The sequence below is a fragment of the Podarcis melisellensis genome, assembly GCF_964234715.1.
Source record: "Podarcis melisellensis genome assembly, chromosome: 7".
NCBI lineage: Eukaryota > Metazoa > Chordata > Lepidosauria > Squamata > Lacertidae > Podarcis > Podarcis melisellensis.
The window spans coordinates 10,908,739-10,929,694 of NC_138539.1; the positions used below are offsets into that span (position 1 = coordinate 10,908,739).

General features: G+C 44.9%; 1 protein-coding gene across 1 annotated transcript in view; it reads left to right on the top strand.

The window, feature by feature from the left end:
* Positions 1 to 13,995: 13,995 nt before the first annotated feature.
* HHLA1 (HHLA1 neighbor of OC90) overlaps positions 13,996 to 20,956 on the top strand; it is a 41,740-nt gene continuing 34,779 nt past the window's right edge. Inside the window, exons 1-2 of the mRNA XM_081919097.1 lie at positions 13,996 to 14,137; positions 20,078 to 20,185. Coding sequence (XP_081775223.1) covers positions 20,110 to 20,185 — 76 coding nt within the window. The 5' untranslated portion in view covers positions 13,996 to 14,137; positions 20,078 to 20,109. The remainder of the gene's footprint in view (positions 14,138 to 20,077; positions 20,186 to 20,956) is intronic.

A 20,956-nucleotide genomic window follows, 5' to 3' on the forward strand; every position in this document is an offset into this window, starting at 1 on the left:
CTTCAAATTAAATATTGACATTGTTCATGTATGGACTTCTCACCCACACCTCCAAAATGTATTTATCCAAACCTTTTTTCCTGCTGCATTATATATCAAACCCTTATCTACTACAGAAATCCCTCTAATACAATTACTTCATCATTTTTATTCCGCTGCTCCAATCTCAAATCCTGCCTGCGATTTCATTTGCAGCATTGTTTTTTCCAAATGATCCCCCAAAGACCTCCATTCTCCTATTTTAAAAAATCCATCATTTTGATCTCTTAATATTGCTGTCAGCTTTGCCGTTACCTCATATATAGTCCATTACTTTTTAAAGCCATTCCTCCTTCGTTGGAAATGTCTCTTCTTTCCATTTTTGTGCATATAGCATTCTGGCTGCCGTTGTCACATATAAATTACTTTATTCCATTTTCAGAACTTTCCCCTAACTGTTAAGCTCTGCATTGTATTTGAGCTTTCACGCAATGTGAAAACTACTTTTGGAATTATTACGAAATTATAGTGCAAGGTTAATGCTCATTTCCATATTATTTGCTCCCAGGTAGTATATAATATGGGACACAGGTGGCGCTGTGGGTTAAAGCCTCAGCGCCTAGGACTTGCTGATCGAAAGGTCGGCGGTTCGAATCCCTGCGGCGGGGTGCGCTCCCGCTGCTTGGTCCCAGCGCCTGCCAACCTAGCAGTTCGAAAGCACCTCCGGGTGCAAGTAGATAAATAGGGACCGCTTTCTAGCGGGAAGGTAAACGGCGTTTCCGTGTGCGGCTCTGGCTCGCCAGAGCAGCGATGTCACGCTGGCCACGTGACCCGGAAGTGTCTCCGGACAGCGCTGGCCCCTGGCCTCTTGAGTGAGATGGGCGCACAACCCCAGAGTCTGTCAAGACTGGCCCGTACGGGCAGGGGTACCTTTACCTTTACCTTTAGTATATAATATGGAAATGAGTGCTAAATTGTGCTATTGTCCCATTATGTTCCACTACAGTTTCAGAGGTGGCTTTTGCATTGTGTGAAAGCTCAAGTATACAGGCAACTCTCCTTTTACGTTCTGAGTGAAATCCCACATGTTTGGGAAACCATCGAAAAAGCCTGCAAGCACCACAATCACTCCCTCCAAACATCCTTGCTCAAACTCCCAATTCTCCCAAACCCTCCAAGTGTCCCTATTTTCCAAGGATGTTCCTAATCTAGAGAAGCTATCCCAGATTCTGATTTGATCCCAGAATGTCCCACTTTTCCTTAGCATGTCCCTATTTTCATTGGATAAATATGAGAGGGGATAGTGTTATCCAATCTCCGAGCCGTCTGAAGGCAGCCCTGTATAGGGAAGGCTTTTAAAAAGATGTTGAATGTTTCATTATATTTTTATATATGTTAGAGGACACGGGTGGCGCTGTGGGTTAAACCACAGAGCCTAGGACTTGCTGATCAAAAGGTCGGTGGTTCGAATCCCCGCAACGGGGTGAGCTCCTGTTGCTCAGTCCCAGCTCCTGCCCACCTAGCAGTTTGAAAGCACGTCAAAGTGCAAGTAGATAAATAGGTACCACTCCGGTGGGAAGGTAAACGGCGTTTCCGTGCGCTGCTCTGGTTCGCCAGAAGCAGCTTAGTCATGCCACATGACCCGGAAGCTGTACGCCGGCTCCCTTGGCCAATAAAGCGAGATGAGCGCCGCAACCCCAGAGTCATCCGCGACTGGACCTAATGGTCAGGGGCCCCTTTACCTTTTACCTATATATATTGGAAGCTGCCCAGAGTGGCTGAGGCAACCCAGTAAGATGTGTAGGGTATAAATTAGGGAATGGGACGTCCCTATTTTCATTGGAGAAACATTGAAGGGTATGCTCTCCAAAGGCTGTTGCCAGGGAATTTCACTTGCAAAGGCCTGTGGGATTGCCAGATGTTCTTTGAGGGTTTTTGCCCCTTTTTGTGCCACTTCTGGGTTTGTGGTGATGCGCACCTGCGCAGTCGGGCATGCCTTGAACGTGTGAAAACGGGGAGATGCCTATCATGCAGAAATGAACAGTTAGGCAAACGTGAAAATGAGATAAACTGTCATGTGAATACAGCCCCGTCACATCTCATTACTTTATGGTAGCAGACATGTTTGCTGCATTTATGCCAGTACTGGCTCTGTAGGGAACAGGTCACATACCAAAGGGAAATGTGAGTCTACACCACTAGGACGGACACCCCATGGACAGGCCCTGAGAAGCATGCTCTGTGTTTCAGAGTTATGCTTCTCCCCTTCACACTCCTTGTAGGGAAAACCACAATACAGCAGCCAGATATTCCTCCATGGAGTGCAAGCCAGCTCTGAATCCCACTGAGCTCTATGGTATTGGAGCACATAAGAGTGATCTTACGTTCCATTGGTTTGAATGTGATTTCAATGCATCCAGAATCTCCATCATTTATGATCAGTGTCCAGGGCAAGCATATATTGTCCAAAAGGAGTACAGTACAATATTTTGGAAGACCGAACAATCTATTACCAATCGTTAGGAGAGATAACTCCAGTGAGACACGGCTTGATACCCTTGACAAACTGAAGTCGAGCTACTCCTACTTTTCTGCTCCTCCTAATATTACAAAACCTGGCACACGGCAAAGGATGTATCCTAATCCAGCAGAGATCAGCAAAAAAATTGGCACTCTGTTTCAGTGGCACTGAAATTTCACATCACCCATAAAATAGCCAGCTTGGTATATCCAGGCCCCCCTTTTTTTACTCTTTTGGTAGGCCCCTGTGCATCAATGAATGACCTGGTTCCCTCATGCTTCTGTTTCCCCATCTGTAAAATGGGGCTAATTATACCTCGCCGCAGAGGACTACGTGGGGCTCAGTTTGTCCATATCTGCCAAACAAGTTGAAATCAGTGGAAAGTTCATTGATATATTTCCCCCCTTTTACTACCTGTGTATGTTACGGGGCACATTCGCAGGACCATTGGTAGGAAGAGAATGGTACTCATTTACCGTCTTGCAGAAGAGTAAGGCTCGCTTCAGACGCCTGATGGACTGGTGAGGCAATACATTTGGTGTGATGAGGGCAGATGCTCTTGCACTGCATACATCATGTAACATGCAGAGTGAGTATCTCTTTTTTTGCAGAACCCCATGCACGTTGTGGGAATATGCACTCCGCCCCCCACACCTTTTAAGGGGATAAGCCATGTGAATAAAGTCATTCTATATAACAGACCTTTACACAGAACACCTTTAGGAACATAGAATGCTTCCTTATACTAGGGCTATCTAACTCAGTACTGACAACGCTGACCGGCAGCTGCTCTCCAGGATCTCTCCTGCTACTTAACTCCTTTAACTGGAAATGGCCAGGATTTTCAACCTCTGCAGGAAGAACATGTGCACTGCCACTGAGCTGTGGTCCATCCCTTATTTCTCTAAATGGATGAAGGACATAGAACCATAGAATTGTAGAGTTCCCGCAATGCAGGAATATGGCAGGCCCATGCTAGCTCCTCTGACGATGTCATCGTCCATGCTGTAAAAATCTGAAGCAAGCCTAGATCATGAGGTCACCTGAGCATCACTGTCGGCAGGCAGCCTCTTTTGCAGGACTCACGGCAGGTGAACCATTTGTGAATGTGATGCCTTTTCCACCAGTTCTCATTGGAAAACTTCTCCTATGGACCATAATAATTGCAAGGGGGAAAATTGCATATACCATTTGGTGAGGATTTATCATGTCAGGATTTATGGAAATTAAGGTTGGCAATATGCTACCACGACCATCATGACAACAACTCGGACTCGGCCGATTCTATATACTGGTGCTGTCTTTCACAAGTGATGCGAAGGTGGAAGTGGTGTGTTTGCTGAATTTATGGTCACATGGGAAACCACTATTTTAAATGATCGTGCTTAGAAATGCCATCCATTTCCTTTCAGTTACCTGAATTCCTTTTCCCCATGGTGGGTTTTAACAGGGCATTTCTTTCTCCCATCTTGGCCATAGAGAAGCTTAGCATGCCAGATCTCTTTTTTGGGGGGGAGGGAGCACATGACATCTCTCACACTACAAAAGAGCGGTAGCTGAATTTCCGAAGAGTGCAAAGCAATTAACAATTGATCATGTGGAACAAGGGCTGGCGCAGCCCACCTCGAAGAAAATCTGACAAGTGTTTCTTATTAATGCACCTAGCAAGTTTTCAACACAGGGTGTCTGTCGTGGGTTGCCATATTTCAAAAAGTGAAAATCCAGACGCAGAAGTTGTTGAGCTATTTGGGAGGTGGGGGCAAAGCCATGGCAGCCCTAGTCTGTCGCTATGTGCCAATTCCCATCCGATCACTTTATTGTGTGTGAAAAATATGGCATCTCTACATGGCCTTAGATTAACCTTGCAAGCAGCACTGAGACCATGTGGGAGAATGCAAAAAAGAAAAACTTTATCAAAAGTATATTACATCCGTTGCAGGTTGGCAGAAAGGCTGATTCTATCCTTGGTTGTCCTTGTTGTGGTTGCAGTAATATTTTCCTTACATATCCCACTAAGTTTAGCAAGATTATTGTACTTTTTTCATCCAGGAGTTGTGGCTGATTCAATTTGTTTTCTGTCTGTGGTGATTTAAAAAAATCAACAACGGAGCAAATTGTTTTTAACGGGTCGACTGAGAGCAGGTTTTGCATTGTTAGGCTGCCACTGCTAAGAAGCTGCTTTGAATTGCTTCGGGTGACTGGCTGAGAAAATAGCTCAAGGGATTCAGCAACTGAACAAGTGCGGTCAGGCTAAAAAAAGAAAAGAAAACAAAAAATGAGATATATTTTTTAATAAAATAAATGGTGGCACATCAGCTAAATAGCACTGCCACTTTGGAAACCAGGTGTATCTGCAAGAGCAGCATTAACTCAAAGAATTGTAGACTTGGAAGGGACCCCACAGGTCATCTAGTCCAACCCCCTGCAATGCAGGAATCTCAGCTAAAGCATCCATGACAGATGGCCATCCAACCTCTGCTTAAAAACCTCTACGAAAGGAGAGTCCACAACCTCCAAGGGAGACTGTTCCACTGTCAAACAGCTCTTTCTGTCAAAAAGTTCTTCCTGATGTTTAGTCGGAATCTCCTTTCCTGCAACTCGAAGCCATTGGTTTGAGTCCTTCCCTCCAGAGTGGGAGAAAACAAGCTTGCTCCATCTTCCACGTGACGGCCCTTGAGATATTTGAAGATGGCTGATGTATCTCCTCTCAGTGTCCTCTTTTTCCAGGCTGAACATGCCCAGCTCCTTCAACCATTCCTCATCAGGCTTGGCTTCCAGACCCTTGATCATCTTGGTTGCCCTCCTCTGTTCCAGCTTGACAATATCCTTAAAATTGTGGCACCCAGAACTGGACACATTATTCCACTCATGCTCCACTCAGTTGGCAACTGAGAGAACAGATTGCTGGACTAGATAGGACATTGGCCCGCTCCAGAAGGCTCAATTTACAGTTTTCTATGTTCTTTGCATCAAAATGAATGGTGTGGATTTAATTATGTAATTATGTGAAACTCCATCACAGTGGACAGTTACATTCAGTAAGATGAATAACATCAGAGGTTGAACTGCAGTGGAATGAAAACATTGCTGTAGTTGACAGACATGAGTCAAACAAATATTGATGTTTTCTTACATTCCTAAACATTTTTTAATAATAAATTTTATTGTTTTCAAAAATTTTACATATATACTTCAATACATAAAAGATTTATCTTCTTTTGACTTCGTACCCCATTTTCCATGGTGTTTTTTATCCCACCCCCTATTTCTTTCTCCTATACCATAACATCAATATTGTATTCTTTAATTCCTTCTGTTGCCCATAATTCAAATCCTGCTCACGAGTTCATCATAGTGCAATTTCCTTAAGTAGTCCAAAAAGGGCTTCCATTCTTCCACAGACTTGTCCTATTGATTTCAAAGCTTAGTCTAGGTTTCGTCCATTGTATTTTATAATTTGTTTGTTTGTGTGTTCATCATTAGATCTACAGATTTGGACTGGGCAAATTTTAAAGGCAATGCGGCAAAATTGTTCCAACATTCTCTAGTTTGTTTACCTGACCACAGCCCCACCCCTCAAAGTTAGCCTCTTAGTTCTTATTTAGGTAAAATTCAGGGAAGTCTCTAGCACTGATCTCAACAGAGCTTTTTAAAATGTGTGTTATGGCAGGACCATTTGTGTAGCAGGTCCAAGTTACCCATAGGATAGCGAACTAGCCAGTGCTGGCACTGTCATTAGGCAGGCTGAGGCCGCTGGCAGATAAACAGCTCTGCCATCGGCTGAAACAGTGTCCTGAATTACGTGAGATTGTACAAGATCTCAAGCGATTTCAGTGAGATCTCATCCAAATCGGGTGGGATCTCACCTGAAATTTGTGCTGATTCCAGCGCTGCTTCTTTGCCAGTAGCTGAGGTGGCAGAATGGAAGCAACAGCAGTGGCAGGAGCTGTGAGACATTTGCAAGGCATCACCTCCCTGGATCTGGCCCATGCTCATTTCTAAGGGATGGGAGTCATTATCATCAAATTTTACAGGGCTTACTTCTGAGTCAACATCCTTAGGATTCGGCTGGGCTCCTAAGCAAATGCTACATTATAAACTCCACATTCTTGCAGGTAGGGCTGTAGAGTACATCAAACTCATTGGGACCTGCCTCTAAGGAAATCCTCCAGCTTTTTCTGCTGAAGGCAGAAAGTGGTGGTGTTGGGTAATGTGTTTCTTTCAGCCTCAGCAACTCTTGTTGTCGTCTTATTTTAAATCTCCCCTCCCCATTGAAAACAATGGGGAAAATGACCTGCACCAACTGGTGGCTAATTGGGCCTGAAGTTCTCAGGGCTTTTTTGGGGGGGATCCAGTAGATCCAAGGCCACATCTGTCCCAGAAGGTCCCATGTACTGCTGGCCAAAACACCATTGGCCTTTGGATTTATGCCTGCAAAATATTTGGGGTCTCTGCCCACCAACCTGCTAGTGACACCTCTCTGTCTCATCCTGGCCAGGTTAGGATTGCGTTGTAAGGTTACTGTCCAAGGCAGTGTTCTTCAGCCTTGGCTCCCCAGACTACAACTCCCATGTTTCATTGCTGTTTGGCTAAGTTGGCTGAGGATGATGGGGGCTGGAGTGCATGCCATCTGATGGGTACCATGTTTGGGAAGGCTGGTCTAGGGATAGACAACTGGTGGTCTGGAAGTTTGATTGAAGGACTCTCCATCTCTGAGAACTCCAGATTCTTTCTCTCCATAGACAGGCAAAGGACTCCGTCACAGGGCACTTCTTGATGCTGCTGCTGCAATTATTTTATTGATAAAACACACAAAGCCAATAGGCATTGTACAGCGAGGGTGGCTAACTCTTTTGGCTACAAGGGCTGCATTCAACCTTCTCCTGCAGGCCATTGATGGAAGGAGCATCTCTTAGATCTGCAGAGATCAGCTAAGGAGTGGCATATCATTGCCCCCTCTTGCCAAATGATCATTCTGATAACTGGGGAGGGGCCATTTTGTATGCCCATCAAGGTGCCCACCTCAGCACTAAGTCTGGGCTGTTTTTATCTCCTTTCCCATGCTGCTGTTGTCAAAATCAATGAGATCTTGGGGAGCCAAAAATAAAAAGAAAACCTTCTTGCAGGATCGGGGGCGGGGCAGATCAGGTTGCCAAACTGGGGGGGGGGGGTTAACTAGCCTCTCCAGCTGTACCGTAAATATAAATATAGAAATAAATAAGGACAGCCCTCCTCTTAACAAGCAAAGTTTACAATCGAAATGTACAGTCGTATACATTCGTACCTTGGTTTTTGAAAAGCTTAGTTCACGAACAACTTGGAACCCAAACACAGCAAACCTGGAAGTTCCGTATTTTTTCAAGTACCCAACCATAAGACGCACCTAGTTTTTAGAGGAGGAAAACAAGAAAAAAAATATTCTGAATCAAATGTTGTTGAAGAGGCTTTGCACAGCTATCCCTGAAGCCAGAACATCAAGAGGGATTGCCGTGCAGCAATCCCTCTTGCTGTTCTGGCTTCAGCAATAGCTGCGCAGCCTGCATTCGCTCCATAAGACGCACACACATTTCCCCTTACTTTTTAGGAGGGAAAAAGTGTGTCTTTTAGAGGAAAAAATACGGTAGGTGTTCCAGTTTGCAAACTTTGCCTCAGAAGCTGAACATCCGAATTGGCTGCTGGACGCTCCTGCAGCCAATCGGAAGCCACAGCTTGGTTCCCGAACATTTTGGAAGCTGAACGGACTTCCGGAACGCATTCTGTTTGAAAACCAAGGTACGACTGTACATTGGTGGTGTGCATGTGTGTGTCAAAGAATGCTTTGCTTCTATCTGGACTGCCATGGAGACAAGCAACAGTGCCAGCTTGTGATAGGACTAGAACCAATATTTGCTGCCCCTTCAGACATTGCTTGATTCAAAATACAATTTCCTGTGAAAAATGAATTGCTTATTGGGTACTCCAAACGAGGCTCCGGCCACCTCTGCACTATGCATTTGAAGCACTATTGTACCACTCCAAGGGATCTTGAGAGTTTGCAAAGAGTGACAATTCCCAGAGTGGCTGAACAATCAACTCCTCTGGCCAGGGAACTCTGTGAGCTGTAGCTCTGTGAAGGGAACAGGGAGTCTCCTAACATCTCTCAGCACCCCTAACAAACTATTGTTCCCAGGGGTTGCCATGGTAGTTTAAAGTGGTATGATGATGCTTTAAATGTACTGTTGGAGATGGAGCCTTTCTTTTCTTTTCTTTTTTTAAAAAGCACTTTGTAAACCCACCTCCCCCTTGCACCAACGTGCCGCCCAGTTATATGATCAATCACGTTTTGTTTTCTAGCTTAGAGCCTTTTGTTCTTCTAACTTGTAATTGTGCCTTGCTCATTCAAATAATTTCTCCACGCTACAACAGATGCTCTTCAGATCCGGGCTGACAAGGGAAACACAACTTTTATACAAGTGGCCTTCAGAGCTCTTTCTAATATCATTTAATGTAATTTTTAAACGGTTATGTGTAATTTATATTCCAGCACTGTCCAACATTTGAACAACTTTAATATGTTGATTTCAATGTGTTATATATACATATATATATATATAAATATATATATATTATGCAAATAATACTTCTTACCTGTTTTTTTTTAATTTATGTTCTGTCTTTAAAAAGAAAATATACAACCTGCACCACTTATTAATAAATGAATAGAAATTTCAATTACTGGTCGTGTGCAAAGAATTCATTTCAAAATGCGTTCTGACTAGAGAGGAGTTAGTTGCCTTTGTCAGAAAATGAAAGAGGCCATTTGCAGTGTCGCATTTGCATCTTCCAAAAGCCTTGAAAAGTTTTCTAAGTACAGTGGTACCTCTGGTTAAGAACTAAATTCGTTATGGAGGTCCGTTCTTAACCTGAAACTGTTCTTAACCTGAGGTACCTCTTTAGCTAATGGGGCCTCCCACTGCTGCCGCTGCACAATTTCTGTTCTCATACTGAAGCACAGTTCTCAACCCGAGGTACTATTTCTGGGTTAGCGGAGCCTGTAACCTGAAGTGTCTGTAACCTGAGGTACCACTGTATTTGAGAGAACATGCAAAGCCTGGAAATAGATTTCTTTGAGTGCATGAAGGGATGGCTCAAGACATTTCAGCACCCAAGGCGAACCACACAATATCCGCCCCACCAAGGAAGAAGTGGTGAGTGAAGATCTAGGAACGAGGGTGCGAGGAGACCAGCAATGCCCCCTATTCACCAATAAGCCACTGTAGAGGCATCATAGAGCTGTAGAATTGGAAGGGACCCAAATGTTATCCAGACCAACCCCCTGCAATGCAGGAATTCTTTTGCCCAACGTGGGTTCAAACCCACAACCCTGAGATTAAGAGTCTCGTGCTGTACCGAATGAGCTATCCCTCACTCAGCGGGATGGCAACTTTCCGATGGTAAGAGCTGTTCGGCAATGGAACGGTCTTCCTCGGGAAGTGGTGGAATTTCCTTCATTGGAAGTTTTGAGGCAGAGGTTAGATGCATGAATAATTTAGTTGAGATTCCTGCATTTCAGGGAGGCGAACTAGATGACTCACAGAGTACCTTTCGACTCTACAATTCTATGGTTCTAAGAAATGTGAGCTTAGTATTTGCAATGAGCAGGAAAGGGAACTTAAAGGAGTTAATGTTGGAGGCAGAACTGCAGGGGGGTTGGTGAACAGACCAAGTGAGGTGAAGCATCTGGTACAGTGGTACCTCGGGTTAAGAACTTAATTCATTCTGGAGGTCTGTTCTTAACCTGAAACTGTTCTTAACCTGAGGTAGCACTTTAGTTAATGGGGCCTCCTCCTGCTGCTGCACCACCACTGTGCGATTTCTGTTCTCATCCTGAAGCAAAGTTCTTAACCCGAGGAGTCTGTAACCTGAAGTGTCTGTAACCTGAAGCATCTGTACCCTGAGGTACCACTGTACTGTATACTCATTCTCTCTCTCTCTCTCTCTCTCTCTCTCTCTCTCTCTCTCTCTCTCTCTCTCTGTCTTATACACACACACAACCAGTCCCTCCCTCCCTCCGATGCACACCCACCTTCCTCCTTATTAAGCTTAGGGGCAACAAGGGTTTAGCTTTTATCTAGCCTAATTTCTGCAATGGTGGTCTCCTTGAATATTGTAGCTAAAGATGGAGGATTACAGTCATACCTTGGGTTGAAGTAGCTTCGGGATGAATATTTTCAGGTTGCTCTCTGTGGTGACCCGGAGGTAACGGAGTGCATTACTTCCGGGTTCCGCCATTTGAGCATGCGCAGACGCTCAAAATGACATCACGCGCATGCGTGGAAGTGGCAAAACACAACCTGTGCACACACAGATGCACAGTCGCATGTTACGTTCGCTTCAGGATGTGAACGGGGCTCTGGAACAGATCCCATTCACATCCAGAGGTACCACTGTATTCCTTCCTTCTCCAAATTCCTGCATTCACTACTGTGAATTTTTCAGGGAATGTAGCATCACACACACACAACACCATTTGATAATATAACAATCGCCTTGCTAGATAAGACCTATGTTCTGTCTGCAGCAGACCCATAGCTCCTAAGTAGGGCATGATGCAGATAACATTTTTCTGTTGTTTGTCTGCAAGAGGTATATTGCCCCTAGAGATGGAGGCTCTACGGCTTCTTCCCTTAGCAATTGGTCAAAAGATTCCTGCTGGGAAGTTAAACTATAGCCCTGAGAAAGTTCCTTGCATAATTCATCTGAGCTGTGCTTTCACAGAAAATGTATTATTGTCCCAAATAAAGCTTTTTGTATGCTGGTCGGAGCAGAACAATACAGTGATTTAGCTGAGCATCGCCTTGCAGGGAGGCACATCTGAAATTGCACTGCCCCCAGATGAAATGGCCATGTGATGTATGTCCTGCTGAAAGTCAAATTATCTCCACATCCAAACATCAAACGGTTTGGATGGTGGCCCAGGGAACACCTTTATCTCTCAGTTAGAGAGTCTTGTGATAGATCATTCTCCCAGGCCCTTTCATTCCAGTATGATTGATGAAATATCAAGCAGCGGTCAATGGCAACAAAACCTCCAGCAGGGGAGGAAGCAGAAATCTGAGGAATTAATTTCTTCAAGTACCTTCTCATTGAACCTACAGTCTAGAACTGAGGCAGTCAATGTGATGCCCTCCTGATTTTGTTGGACTACAACTCCCATAATCCCTGACCTTTGACCATGCTGGGTGAATCCGATGGGAGTTGGCACCCAGTAACATCTGAAGGTACCGTGTGACTGAGACCAGGACTGAACCCAAAGAAATAAACAGCAGAAATGGACTTCACGTCTGTGTCAGGAGCTTGGCCTACACATGAGTAGGACCCTGGTAGAGACACATGCCCGACTGGCGTGTTCTCTCCCTCCTGGTCAATCGTTTTGGAGCTTCAAAAGCTTTCTTCAGCCCAAACATCACAGCGACCGATGCCAACCGACACCGGCACACTTGGGGATCCGCAGATTTTGCACATCAAGCGTAACAGACCTCAGCAACTCAGCATTTTGGCTGATCTACTTATAGGTAAATAAACACACACAGAGCACTGCAACATGGCTCCCTCTCTCTCTAGCATCAGACAGCAAAGAGAAAAAGAACGTAGGACAATAGTCCCACTTCACAGAACACAGTAACACAAACATCCTGTCTCCATCACTTCCCACTCTGTGGAGTCAAAACACATACCGTCATGTGATAGACAACAATCCCATGACTGCAATCATGGAGCAGGAATTCTAACAGTCTGACGGATCTTCAGATCTGGTAAAACCAAGCCCTTCACATTGGGTAGAATTAAGCACATAACTGGCTGGATTCAAGCCTGTGCAGCTGAATATCCATCAGACCCAAAACAGTCCTCTGTTTGCATAAGATAATGGTGAACCCACCATTAAAAACATCTGTCTTCCTGGGATCAGCTCACTGCAGGCAGATCTCCCCTACCATGTGTCATCCGACAGTTAAAAGAGACAGTGTAGCATAATGGTTAGAGTGTTGGGCTGGGATCTGGGAGACCAGGGTTCAAATCCCCGCTCAGCCATGAAGCTCACTGGGTGACCAGTCACCATCTCTTAGCCTAGCCTACCTCACAGGGTTGTGGGGAGGATTCATAGCTGTCAATGTTTCCCTTTTTAAAAGGAAGGGAAATTCCCTTATTCCGAATAGGATACCTCGCAAGAAAAGGGAAAAGTTGACAGCTATGAATGGGAGGAGGAGAACCAGGCACACCACTTTGAGATCCTTGGAAGATAAAGGTAGTATATAAATGTAATTAACAACAATGACATACAGAGAGGCATGTAGGCAAAAAGATTCCTGCATTGCAGGGGGTTGGGCTAGATGACCGTCGTGGCCCCTTCCGACTCTGCAAATATATGCTTATTACATACCCTGCCCATCTGGCTGGGTTTCCCTAGCCACTCGGGGCGGCACCCAATAGAATATTAAAAACACCATAAAACATCAAACATTAAAAACTTCCCTAAACATGGTTGCCTTCAGATGTCTTCTAAAAATCAGATAGTTGTTTATTTCCATGATGGGAGGGTGTTCCCCAGGGCGGGTGCCACCACCGAGAAGGCTCTCTGCCTGGTTCCCTGTAACCTCACTTCTTGCAGTGAGGGAACCGCCAGAAGGCCCTCGGAGCTGGACCTCAGTGTCCGGGCTGAGCGATGGGGGTGGAGATGCTCCTTCAGGTATACTGGACTGAGGCCGTTTAGGGCTTTAAAGGTCAGCACCAACACTTTGAATTGTACTCAGAAATGTACTGGGAGCCAATGAAGATATTTCAGGACCCGTGTTATGTGGTCTCGGCAGCCACTTCCAGTCATCAGTCTAGCTGCCGTATTCTGGATTAGTTGTAGTTTCCGGGTCACCTTCAAAGGTAGCCCCACATAGAGCATGTTGCAGTTGTCCAAAAGGGAGATAACCAGAGCATGCACCACTCTGGCAAGACAGTCTGTGGGCAGGTAGGGTCTCAGCCTGCATACCAGATAGAGCTGGTAGACAGCTGCCCTGGACACAGGATTGATCTGCGCCTCCATGGACAGGAGTCCAAAATGACCCCCAGGCTGTGCACCTGGTCCTTCAGGGACACAGTTACCCCATTCAGGACCAGGGAGTCCTCCACACCTGCCAGCCCCCTGACCCCCAATAAAATTACTTCTGTCTTGTCAGGATTCAGAACTAATGCAAAGCACTAACACAGAGAGAGCCATTTTCTGAAGTCAACCTCTCTTTGTTTCAGTAGGGATGTTCCTTTATGATACTAAGAGGGCCTGTCTCTTTAAATGTTGGAGAAACAATCCTCTCAATTCTACTTTTCAGGGAAAGTAATTACTGCCAAAAGTGGCTTCACATCGCACCTTGCTATGTCATCCCACTAAGGGATTCACTCCAGTTCGTGCCACAAGCACTTTTTGCTTGCCTTTCACTTCCTCCATCCCATGGAGACTGACATTTCTCTTTTTCCACCGGCTTATCTTTTAAAAACAAGGTTATCGAGCCTGTCCATTCGCAGCCTAGTCACCTTTCATCAAAAGGAGTGAGATAACCTTTTGGCTGAGCACTCTTGCAGGGCTTTATCAACACCATCCACAGAAGCCAGGTGAGTTGAAACTAAAAGATACATAGATATGGTGAGAGAGAGAGAGAGAGCGAGCGAGAGAGAGAGATATCCTGGATAGTTTCAACATAAATATAGCCCTTTTTGAAAAGCTTTAAAACAGCAACAACACAAAACCCTCCTCTAATAATGGACCAGACAGAATGATAAATGTAGCAAGCTAGGTTTAAGTATAGGATGAGCGATCAAGAAAATAATTTGCAGTATTTCTAATTTGCAGTATATATATATATAAATATTTGAAGTTAGCTTCAGATCTGAGACAGCGGCCTTTTGCCGCTTGGAAATGAGCTGAAACAGGAAGAGTCGCAAAACAAGAGATCTCTCTGTGTTCTTTGCATTTGCAGTAATTCCTTGCGTATTGCTACTGATAAAAGCAAGGGGAACACCTGATACCTGATTTGACATTACTGGCAACACACAAAAAGGAGAACATTATAAGTTACTTGTCGTGCTAAATGGTGCACGTGAACCGTGGCTAGTGTTTTTGTTAACTCGGGTCGGAGCAATGAAAAGGCACTTAATCCTGATTAAATGGTCTGACTATGGATGATCAAACAGGTTATAAATTGATATATCTGGAACGAAGCTATCTTTTCCCTGCTGAAGCTAATGGCCCAGTCCCCATCATAAACCTTAAATGTGTTCGAAAATAAATGTTTTGTTGAGTTCAGGCTTGGCGTCAAAATAATAGCGTGTCATAGGAATGCTACACATATTAGCGAAACAAAATGGAAAACTTTCTTTGAATGTTCTATTTGTATGTTATCTGGTATTGATTTTTTAAAGCTGAATGAAATTGTGGGTGTGAGGCTGGACTTCAAAAGTCATCATTAACAGTGTCTCTCCTTAGATGCTCAGCACTGGAAGCTGCTACAGAAGAGGTTTTAAAATATTAGCGATGAGCTTACTGAACAGTTTCAAAATGCAATGGATTGTATTTGGCCAAATGTTGCCGAGTTATTTTATGTATTCATTCGCTTGCTCGTTAGAGAGTCTTGCATCCTGCCCCTCCTGCGATCTGGAGCTCAGGATGGCTAAAAACGAATAGATGGATAATTATACAAAACGCCGCTTTCAGTTAAACTGCAAAGTCGTAACAGCAATGATTGATCAGCAAATAGTATCAGTAAAACTACATCTAAAAATAGCTTGCCCTATTGTGCAAAGAGCTGGCCAGAATGAAAATATCTTCAGTAGGGTTAGGCAGGGACAAAAGCAGTCTTTAATCTGGATGGGAGATCACTGGGACTTCTATGTATGTAGAATAATAATAATAATGAATTTAAAATGTTTTCTAATAAATAACAAAAATGGGTTTTATCCAGTGTTAGTGAAAACAGAGTAGACCTTAGTCCAGAGCTTTCCAAACTGTTCCAGACTGGTGACATGCTTTTTAGACATGAATCATTTCTCGATGCAGTCATCCAGTTTTATTAGCAAACCGGAGGTTAAACTAACCCCATTTTCAGCCCCAGCAGCAGTGCAGGGAGTATTTGCATGACACACCTACACACTGCAGCTGACACACTAACGTGTTGCGACACACAGTTTGGAAAGCTCTGCCGCTGACATTTCCATTCATTTCAGTGGGACCCCAACGGTCACCTAGCCCAACCCCCTGTAATGCAGGAATATGTAACTGTCACATGTAGGGATCGAACCTGTAACCTTGGCCTTATCAGCACCATGCTCTAAGCAAATGGGCTGTCCAGGCTTTGCACAGCTACCAAGCAGAATAATTTGTTTTGAGGCGGTGAAGGTCCTGTGTGAGTGTCCGGAGGCGGTTGGAGGATGGGTGGCAGCTAACGGATTGCGGTTGGATCCTGACAAGACAGAAGTGCTGTTCTTGGGGGGCAGGGGGCGGGCTGGTGTGGAGGACTCCCTGGTCCTGAATGGGGTAACTGTGCCTCTGAAGGACCAGGTGCGCAGCCTGGGAGTCATTTTGGACTCACAGCTGTCTATGGAGGCGCAGGTTAATTCTGTGTCCAGGGCAGCTGTCTACCAGCTCCATCTAGTACGCAGGCTGAGACCCTACCTGCCCATGGACTGTCTGGCCAGAGTGGTGCATGCTCTGGTTATCTCCTGCTTGGACTACTGCAACATGCTCTACGTGGCGCTACCTTTGAAGGTGACCCGGAAACTGCAATTAATCCAGAATGCGGCAGCTAGACTGGTGACTGGGAGTGGCCGCTGGGACCATATAACACCAGTCCTGAGAGATCTGCATTGGCTCCCAGTACATTTCCAAGCACAGTTCAAAGTGTTGGTGCTGACCTTTAAAGCCCTAAATGGCTCAGTCCTGTATACCTGAAAGAGCGTCTCCACTCCCATCGTTCTACCCAGACACTGAGGTCCAGTGCTGAGGGTCTTCTGGTGGTTCCCTCACTGCGAGAAGTGAGGTTACAGGGAACCAGGCAGAGGGCCTTCTCGGTGGTGGCACCTACCCTGTGGAACGCCCTCCCATCAGATGTCAAGGCAATAAGCAACTATTTTTTTTAAAGACATCTGAAGGTGGCCCTGTTTAGGGAAGTTTTTAATGTCTGATGCTGTATTGTTTTTAATATTCAGTTGGAAGGTACACAGAGTGGCTGGGGAAACCCAGCCAGATGGGCGAGGTATAAATAATAAATTATTATTATTATTATTATTATTATTATTATTATTATTATTATTACTGGGATGAGCTCGCAGCTGTTCTACACAATAGGTAAAGGTAAAGGGACCCCTGACTATTAGGTCCAGTCATGGCCGACTCGGGGGTTGCCTCGTTCATCTCACTTTATTGGCCAAGGGAGCCGGCGTGCAACTTCCGGGTCATGTGGCCAGCATGACTAAGCCACTTCTGGTGAACCAGAGCATGACTAAGCCACTTCTGGTGAACGGTGAACGCCGTTTACCTTCCCGCCGGAGCGGTACCTATTTATCTACTTGCACTTTGATGTGCTTTCGAACTGCTAGGTTGGCAGGAGCACGGACCGAGCAACGGGAGCTCACCCGTCGCGGGGATTTGAACCATCGACCTTCTGATCGGCAAGTCCTAGGCTCTGTGCTTTAACCCAGAGTGCCACTCGTGTCCATTCTACACAATAGTCCATTCTTAATTACCCCCCACGATTTCTGTACTAGAGTGGGGGGCGAGTTTTCAGCCATCCTTGCCGATCTACTGCAAATCTTTCCCTTCTGCCCACTCCTCCTCTAGGGATCTTGGGTGGGGCAGGAGAAAAGTGCAGAGAAACGACAATTCACACACCAACAAAACATTCAAAAGCCATGCCCCCCAAAGCGAAAAATTGTGACAATGAAACTGGGAATTGTCCCTGCTAAATAAGGGCTGATGGAGCACCTGGGAATAACTTGAGAAGCAGTAACGAATCTCATGGGAACTGGTATGTTGTCACAGAATACAATCACCCACAAACTCCATTTGAATAATCTTAATATATTCAAAGAGCTCCTTTCTCTTTTCTTTCTGTGTTGCTCAGTACTGCTCCCACCAGTTTGAATGTACAATCAGAACTCTTGAATCCTGGTTGGAAAATTGCTTGGACATATGAGAAACGTTTCCTTTTATCCGTGACCATGTGTTGAACCAAACTGGTAATGACGGCCGGACGGCTGACAGACCGGTTCATTCTTCCGTGCAATATTAATAGACATCAAAGGCATTTGTCTTCCTTTTATCCTTCGTCCATTCCAAAATGTTGCAATAATGCAGAGGCTCTGGTAATTGACCGCCCAAACAGGGAGGCTATTTTGCAGATATGACACAAAGCCACCCCAATGTGGGGTTTTTAATTTGGCCCAGCCATGCGATCTTCTGACACCATTTGGGCCTCCTGGAAAAGTCAAGAGCAGCTCAGCCATTGGGCGTGGCTTTTTAGTTGGGTGGGGGGAGAGAAAGCCTTCATGAAGAGAACTTCTAATTTACCATAAGAATTGTGGGCCAGCGGCATTGCGGGAGTTCACGGTGCGCAGGGCAAAAGTCTATCGTTCTTCTCAGTGAAAGTTGTTTTCTCTGATGTCGGGAGATGAGCACTTGGCCGGGCTAGGGGCTCTTGCTTCACGCCCCCTCGAAAAGGCATTTCCAAAAAAGATACCTTTGGCACAATTTTAATGCCATCAGTTGGTCCCTTAACTTTCTCACCCTGATCTGGCCACAGTGATCCATGCGATGGTCACCTCCAGGCTTGATTATTGTAACTCGCTCTACACGGAGCTGCCCTTGAAGCTGACCCAGAAACTCCAGCGGGTGCAGAATGCCGCAGCGAGGCTCCTCACGGGCTCCTTGCCACGGGACCGCTTCTCCTGGTATGCCCCACGGAGGACCTTAAGGTCCACAAATGACAACATTTTGAAGTTCCAAGTCACAAGGTGGTTAGATGGGTCTCAACTGGGGCCAGGGCCTTTACAGTACAGGCCCCGACTTGGTGGAATGCTCTGTCAGAAGAGACTAGGGCCCTGCGGGAATTGACATCTTTCCGCAGGGCCTGCAATATAGAGCTGTTCCGCCTGGCCTTTGGTTTGGACTCAGTCTGACCCTTATGTTTTCCCTTCCCTTATGGTTTTGATCTATGGGCTATTATTAAAATGAGGCTGCATTTTAAATTGCATTTTAACCTGTATTTTAAATTGCCCCCCCCCCATTATGTTTTTACTGTAATTTTACTGATGTTAGCTGCCCTGAGCCCGGCTCTGGCCGGGAAGAGTGGGGTTTAAATAAATTATCATCATCATGATATCAACTGAAAATATTTAATGAGCCAATGTGATGGTTAGATACCGATGGGAAATATTTAATGAGCCAACATGGCAGCAAAGTATAATTAATGCATTAATCATTTTATGGCATTCTAGCAATGAGTAAAGTTCATCATCATCATCATCATTTTGTTGGTATGCCGCCTTTCCATATATAATAATAATAATAATAATAATAATAATAATAATAATAATAATAATTTATTTGTACCCCGCCCATCTGGCTGGGTTTCCCCAGCCACTCTGGGCGGCTTCCAACAAAGATGAAAGATACACTAAAATGTCACATATTAAAAACTTCCCTGAACAAGGCTGCCTTCAGATGTCTTCTGAATGTCAGGTAGATGTTTATCGCTTTGACATATTGATGGGAGGGCATTCCACAGGGCGGGTGCCACTACCGAGAAGGCCCTCTGCCTGGTTCCCTGTAACTTGGCCTATTGCAGTGAGGGAACCGCCAGAAGGCCCTCGGAGCTGGACCTCAGTGTCCGGGCAGAACAATGGGGGAGGAGACGCTCCTTCAGATATACTGGACTGAGGCCATTTAGGGCTTTCAAGGTCAGCACCAACACTTTGAATTGTGCTCGGAAACATACTGGAAGCCAATGTAGGTCTTTCAAGACCGGTGTTATATGGTCTCGGCGGCCGCTCCCAGTCACCAGACTAGCTGCCGTGTTCTGGATTAGTTAAAACAAATGCCCAAGGCGGCTTACAACATGTCAAGATTTCCATAATTCCCAACATAACAAAAGTCATAAACAATAAATAAAGCACACCAAAATGCACAAACCAAATGGATAGCAATTTCCACATTAATCATAAAATCTAAAACTGAAAAATACAACATTAATACCAATAACAATTTAAAATGACATAGGTAAAAAATAAAAACAATTTTAAAAAGGAGCCATCTCTGTCAAGCAGCAGCAACAGTCCTTTCTGGAGCTCTCCAGACCCCGTCCCAAGCCAGGTGGAGAGAGGCAGGGCAGGGCATTATAACCTTTGATTTTGTTTGAAGTTTATACTTGTGACTTAAAAAATAATAATCCAATAATAATAATAATAATAATGACAATGACAATGACAACCAATACAACCAAGTAGACTAACTTACCTTTCCACCAGAGGTCTCCCCCGTCTCTCTCTTTTCTCACACTCCAGGCAATTTACATAACTGGAAGTCAGATTCCAAAATGTCATGGTTCCCTCTGCATGGTGCTGTTAATGTATCCCTCGGGTTCCTTTGCCTCCTGTTTGCCTCCAGCTTGGGTAAGTAACATATGTGCATAGGCAAATCTTTGCAGGGCCGGCTCTGCCATTAGGCAGAAGGAGGCAGGTGCCTCGGGCAGGACATGTTGGGAGGTTGGAAGCAGCAACGAAATGCCTGTGGTTTGTGTGACCCACAGGCTGCCTGCTATCTTGTAATCTAGCTATCTCGTAAGTTATCGGTGAAGGAGACCCTAACCTACCATCAGGGTTGAAGTAAGATTCAACTGCCGGACCAGTATAGTTAGGGAAGGGGCTCTGTTTTGTGCTGCAAAACATCTCGGACCACCTCTGGGTCTTGCTATCTGCAAAGCAGCAGGCTTTTAGCAGGTAACAAAATACCCATTTCATATTAGCTTGCAGACTTTCAGAGTCAAACCAATTTATGAAATGAGAAGCTGGAACTCGAATCTGCCATTCAGGCTGCAAACCTGTGTACACTTACCTGGGAGTAAGCCCCACTGGACAAAGGGGATTTTCTTCTGAATAGATATGTGCAAGATTCCACTGCCAGGGTGAAGTAACCTTGATTTTTCAGTTTAACTGCCTTTGGCTACCTGAAAAAGTATTGAAGTTGTTTGTACGTTGAATGAAAAGCATCTGCTCTACTTTTTTTTTTTTTAAAAAAAAAGTTCCATTTACTAAATATAAACCAGACTTTCTGAATCAGATCCCAATTCATTAAGGGCACCTGAAAGGTTTCCAACTCAAAGCTTTTCCATTCCCCATATCCCACTATTACTGATGCAGAAGATCTCCAAGAAGCCTTTCATC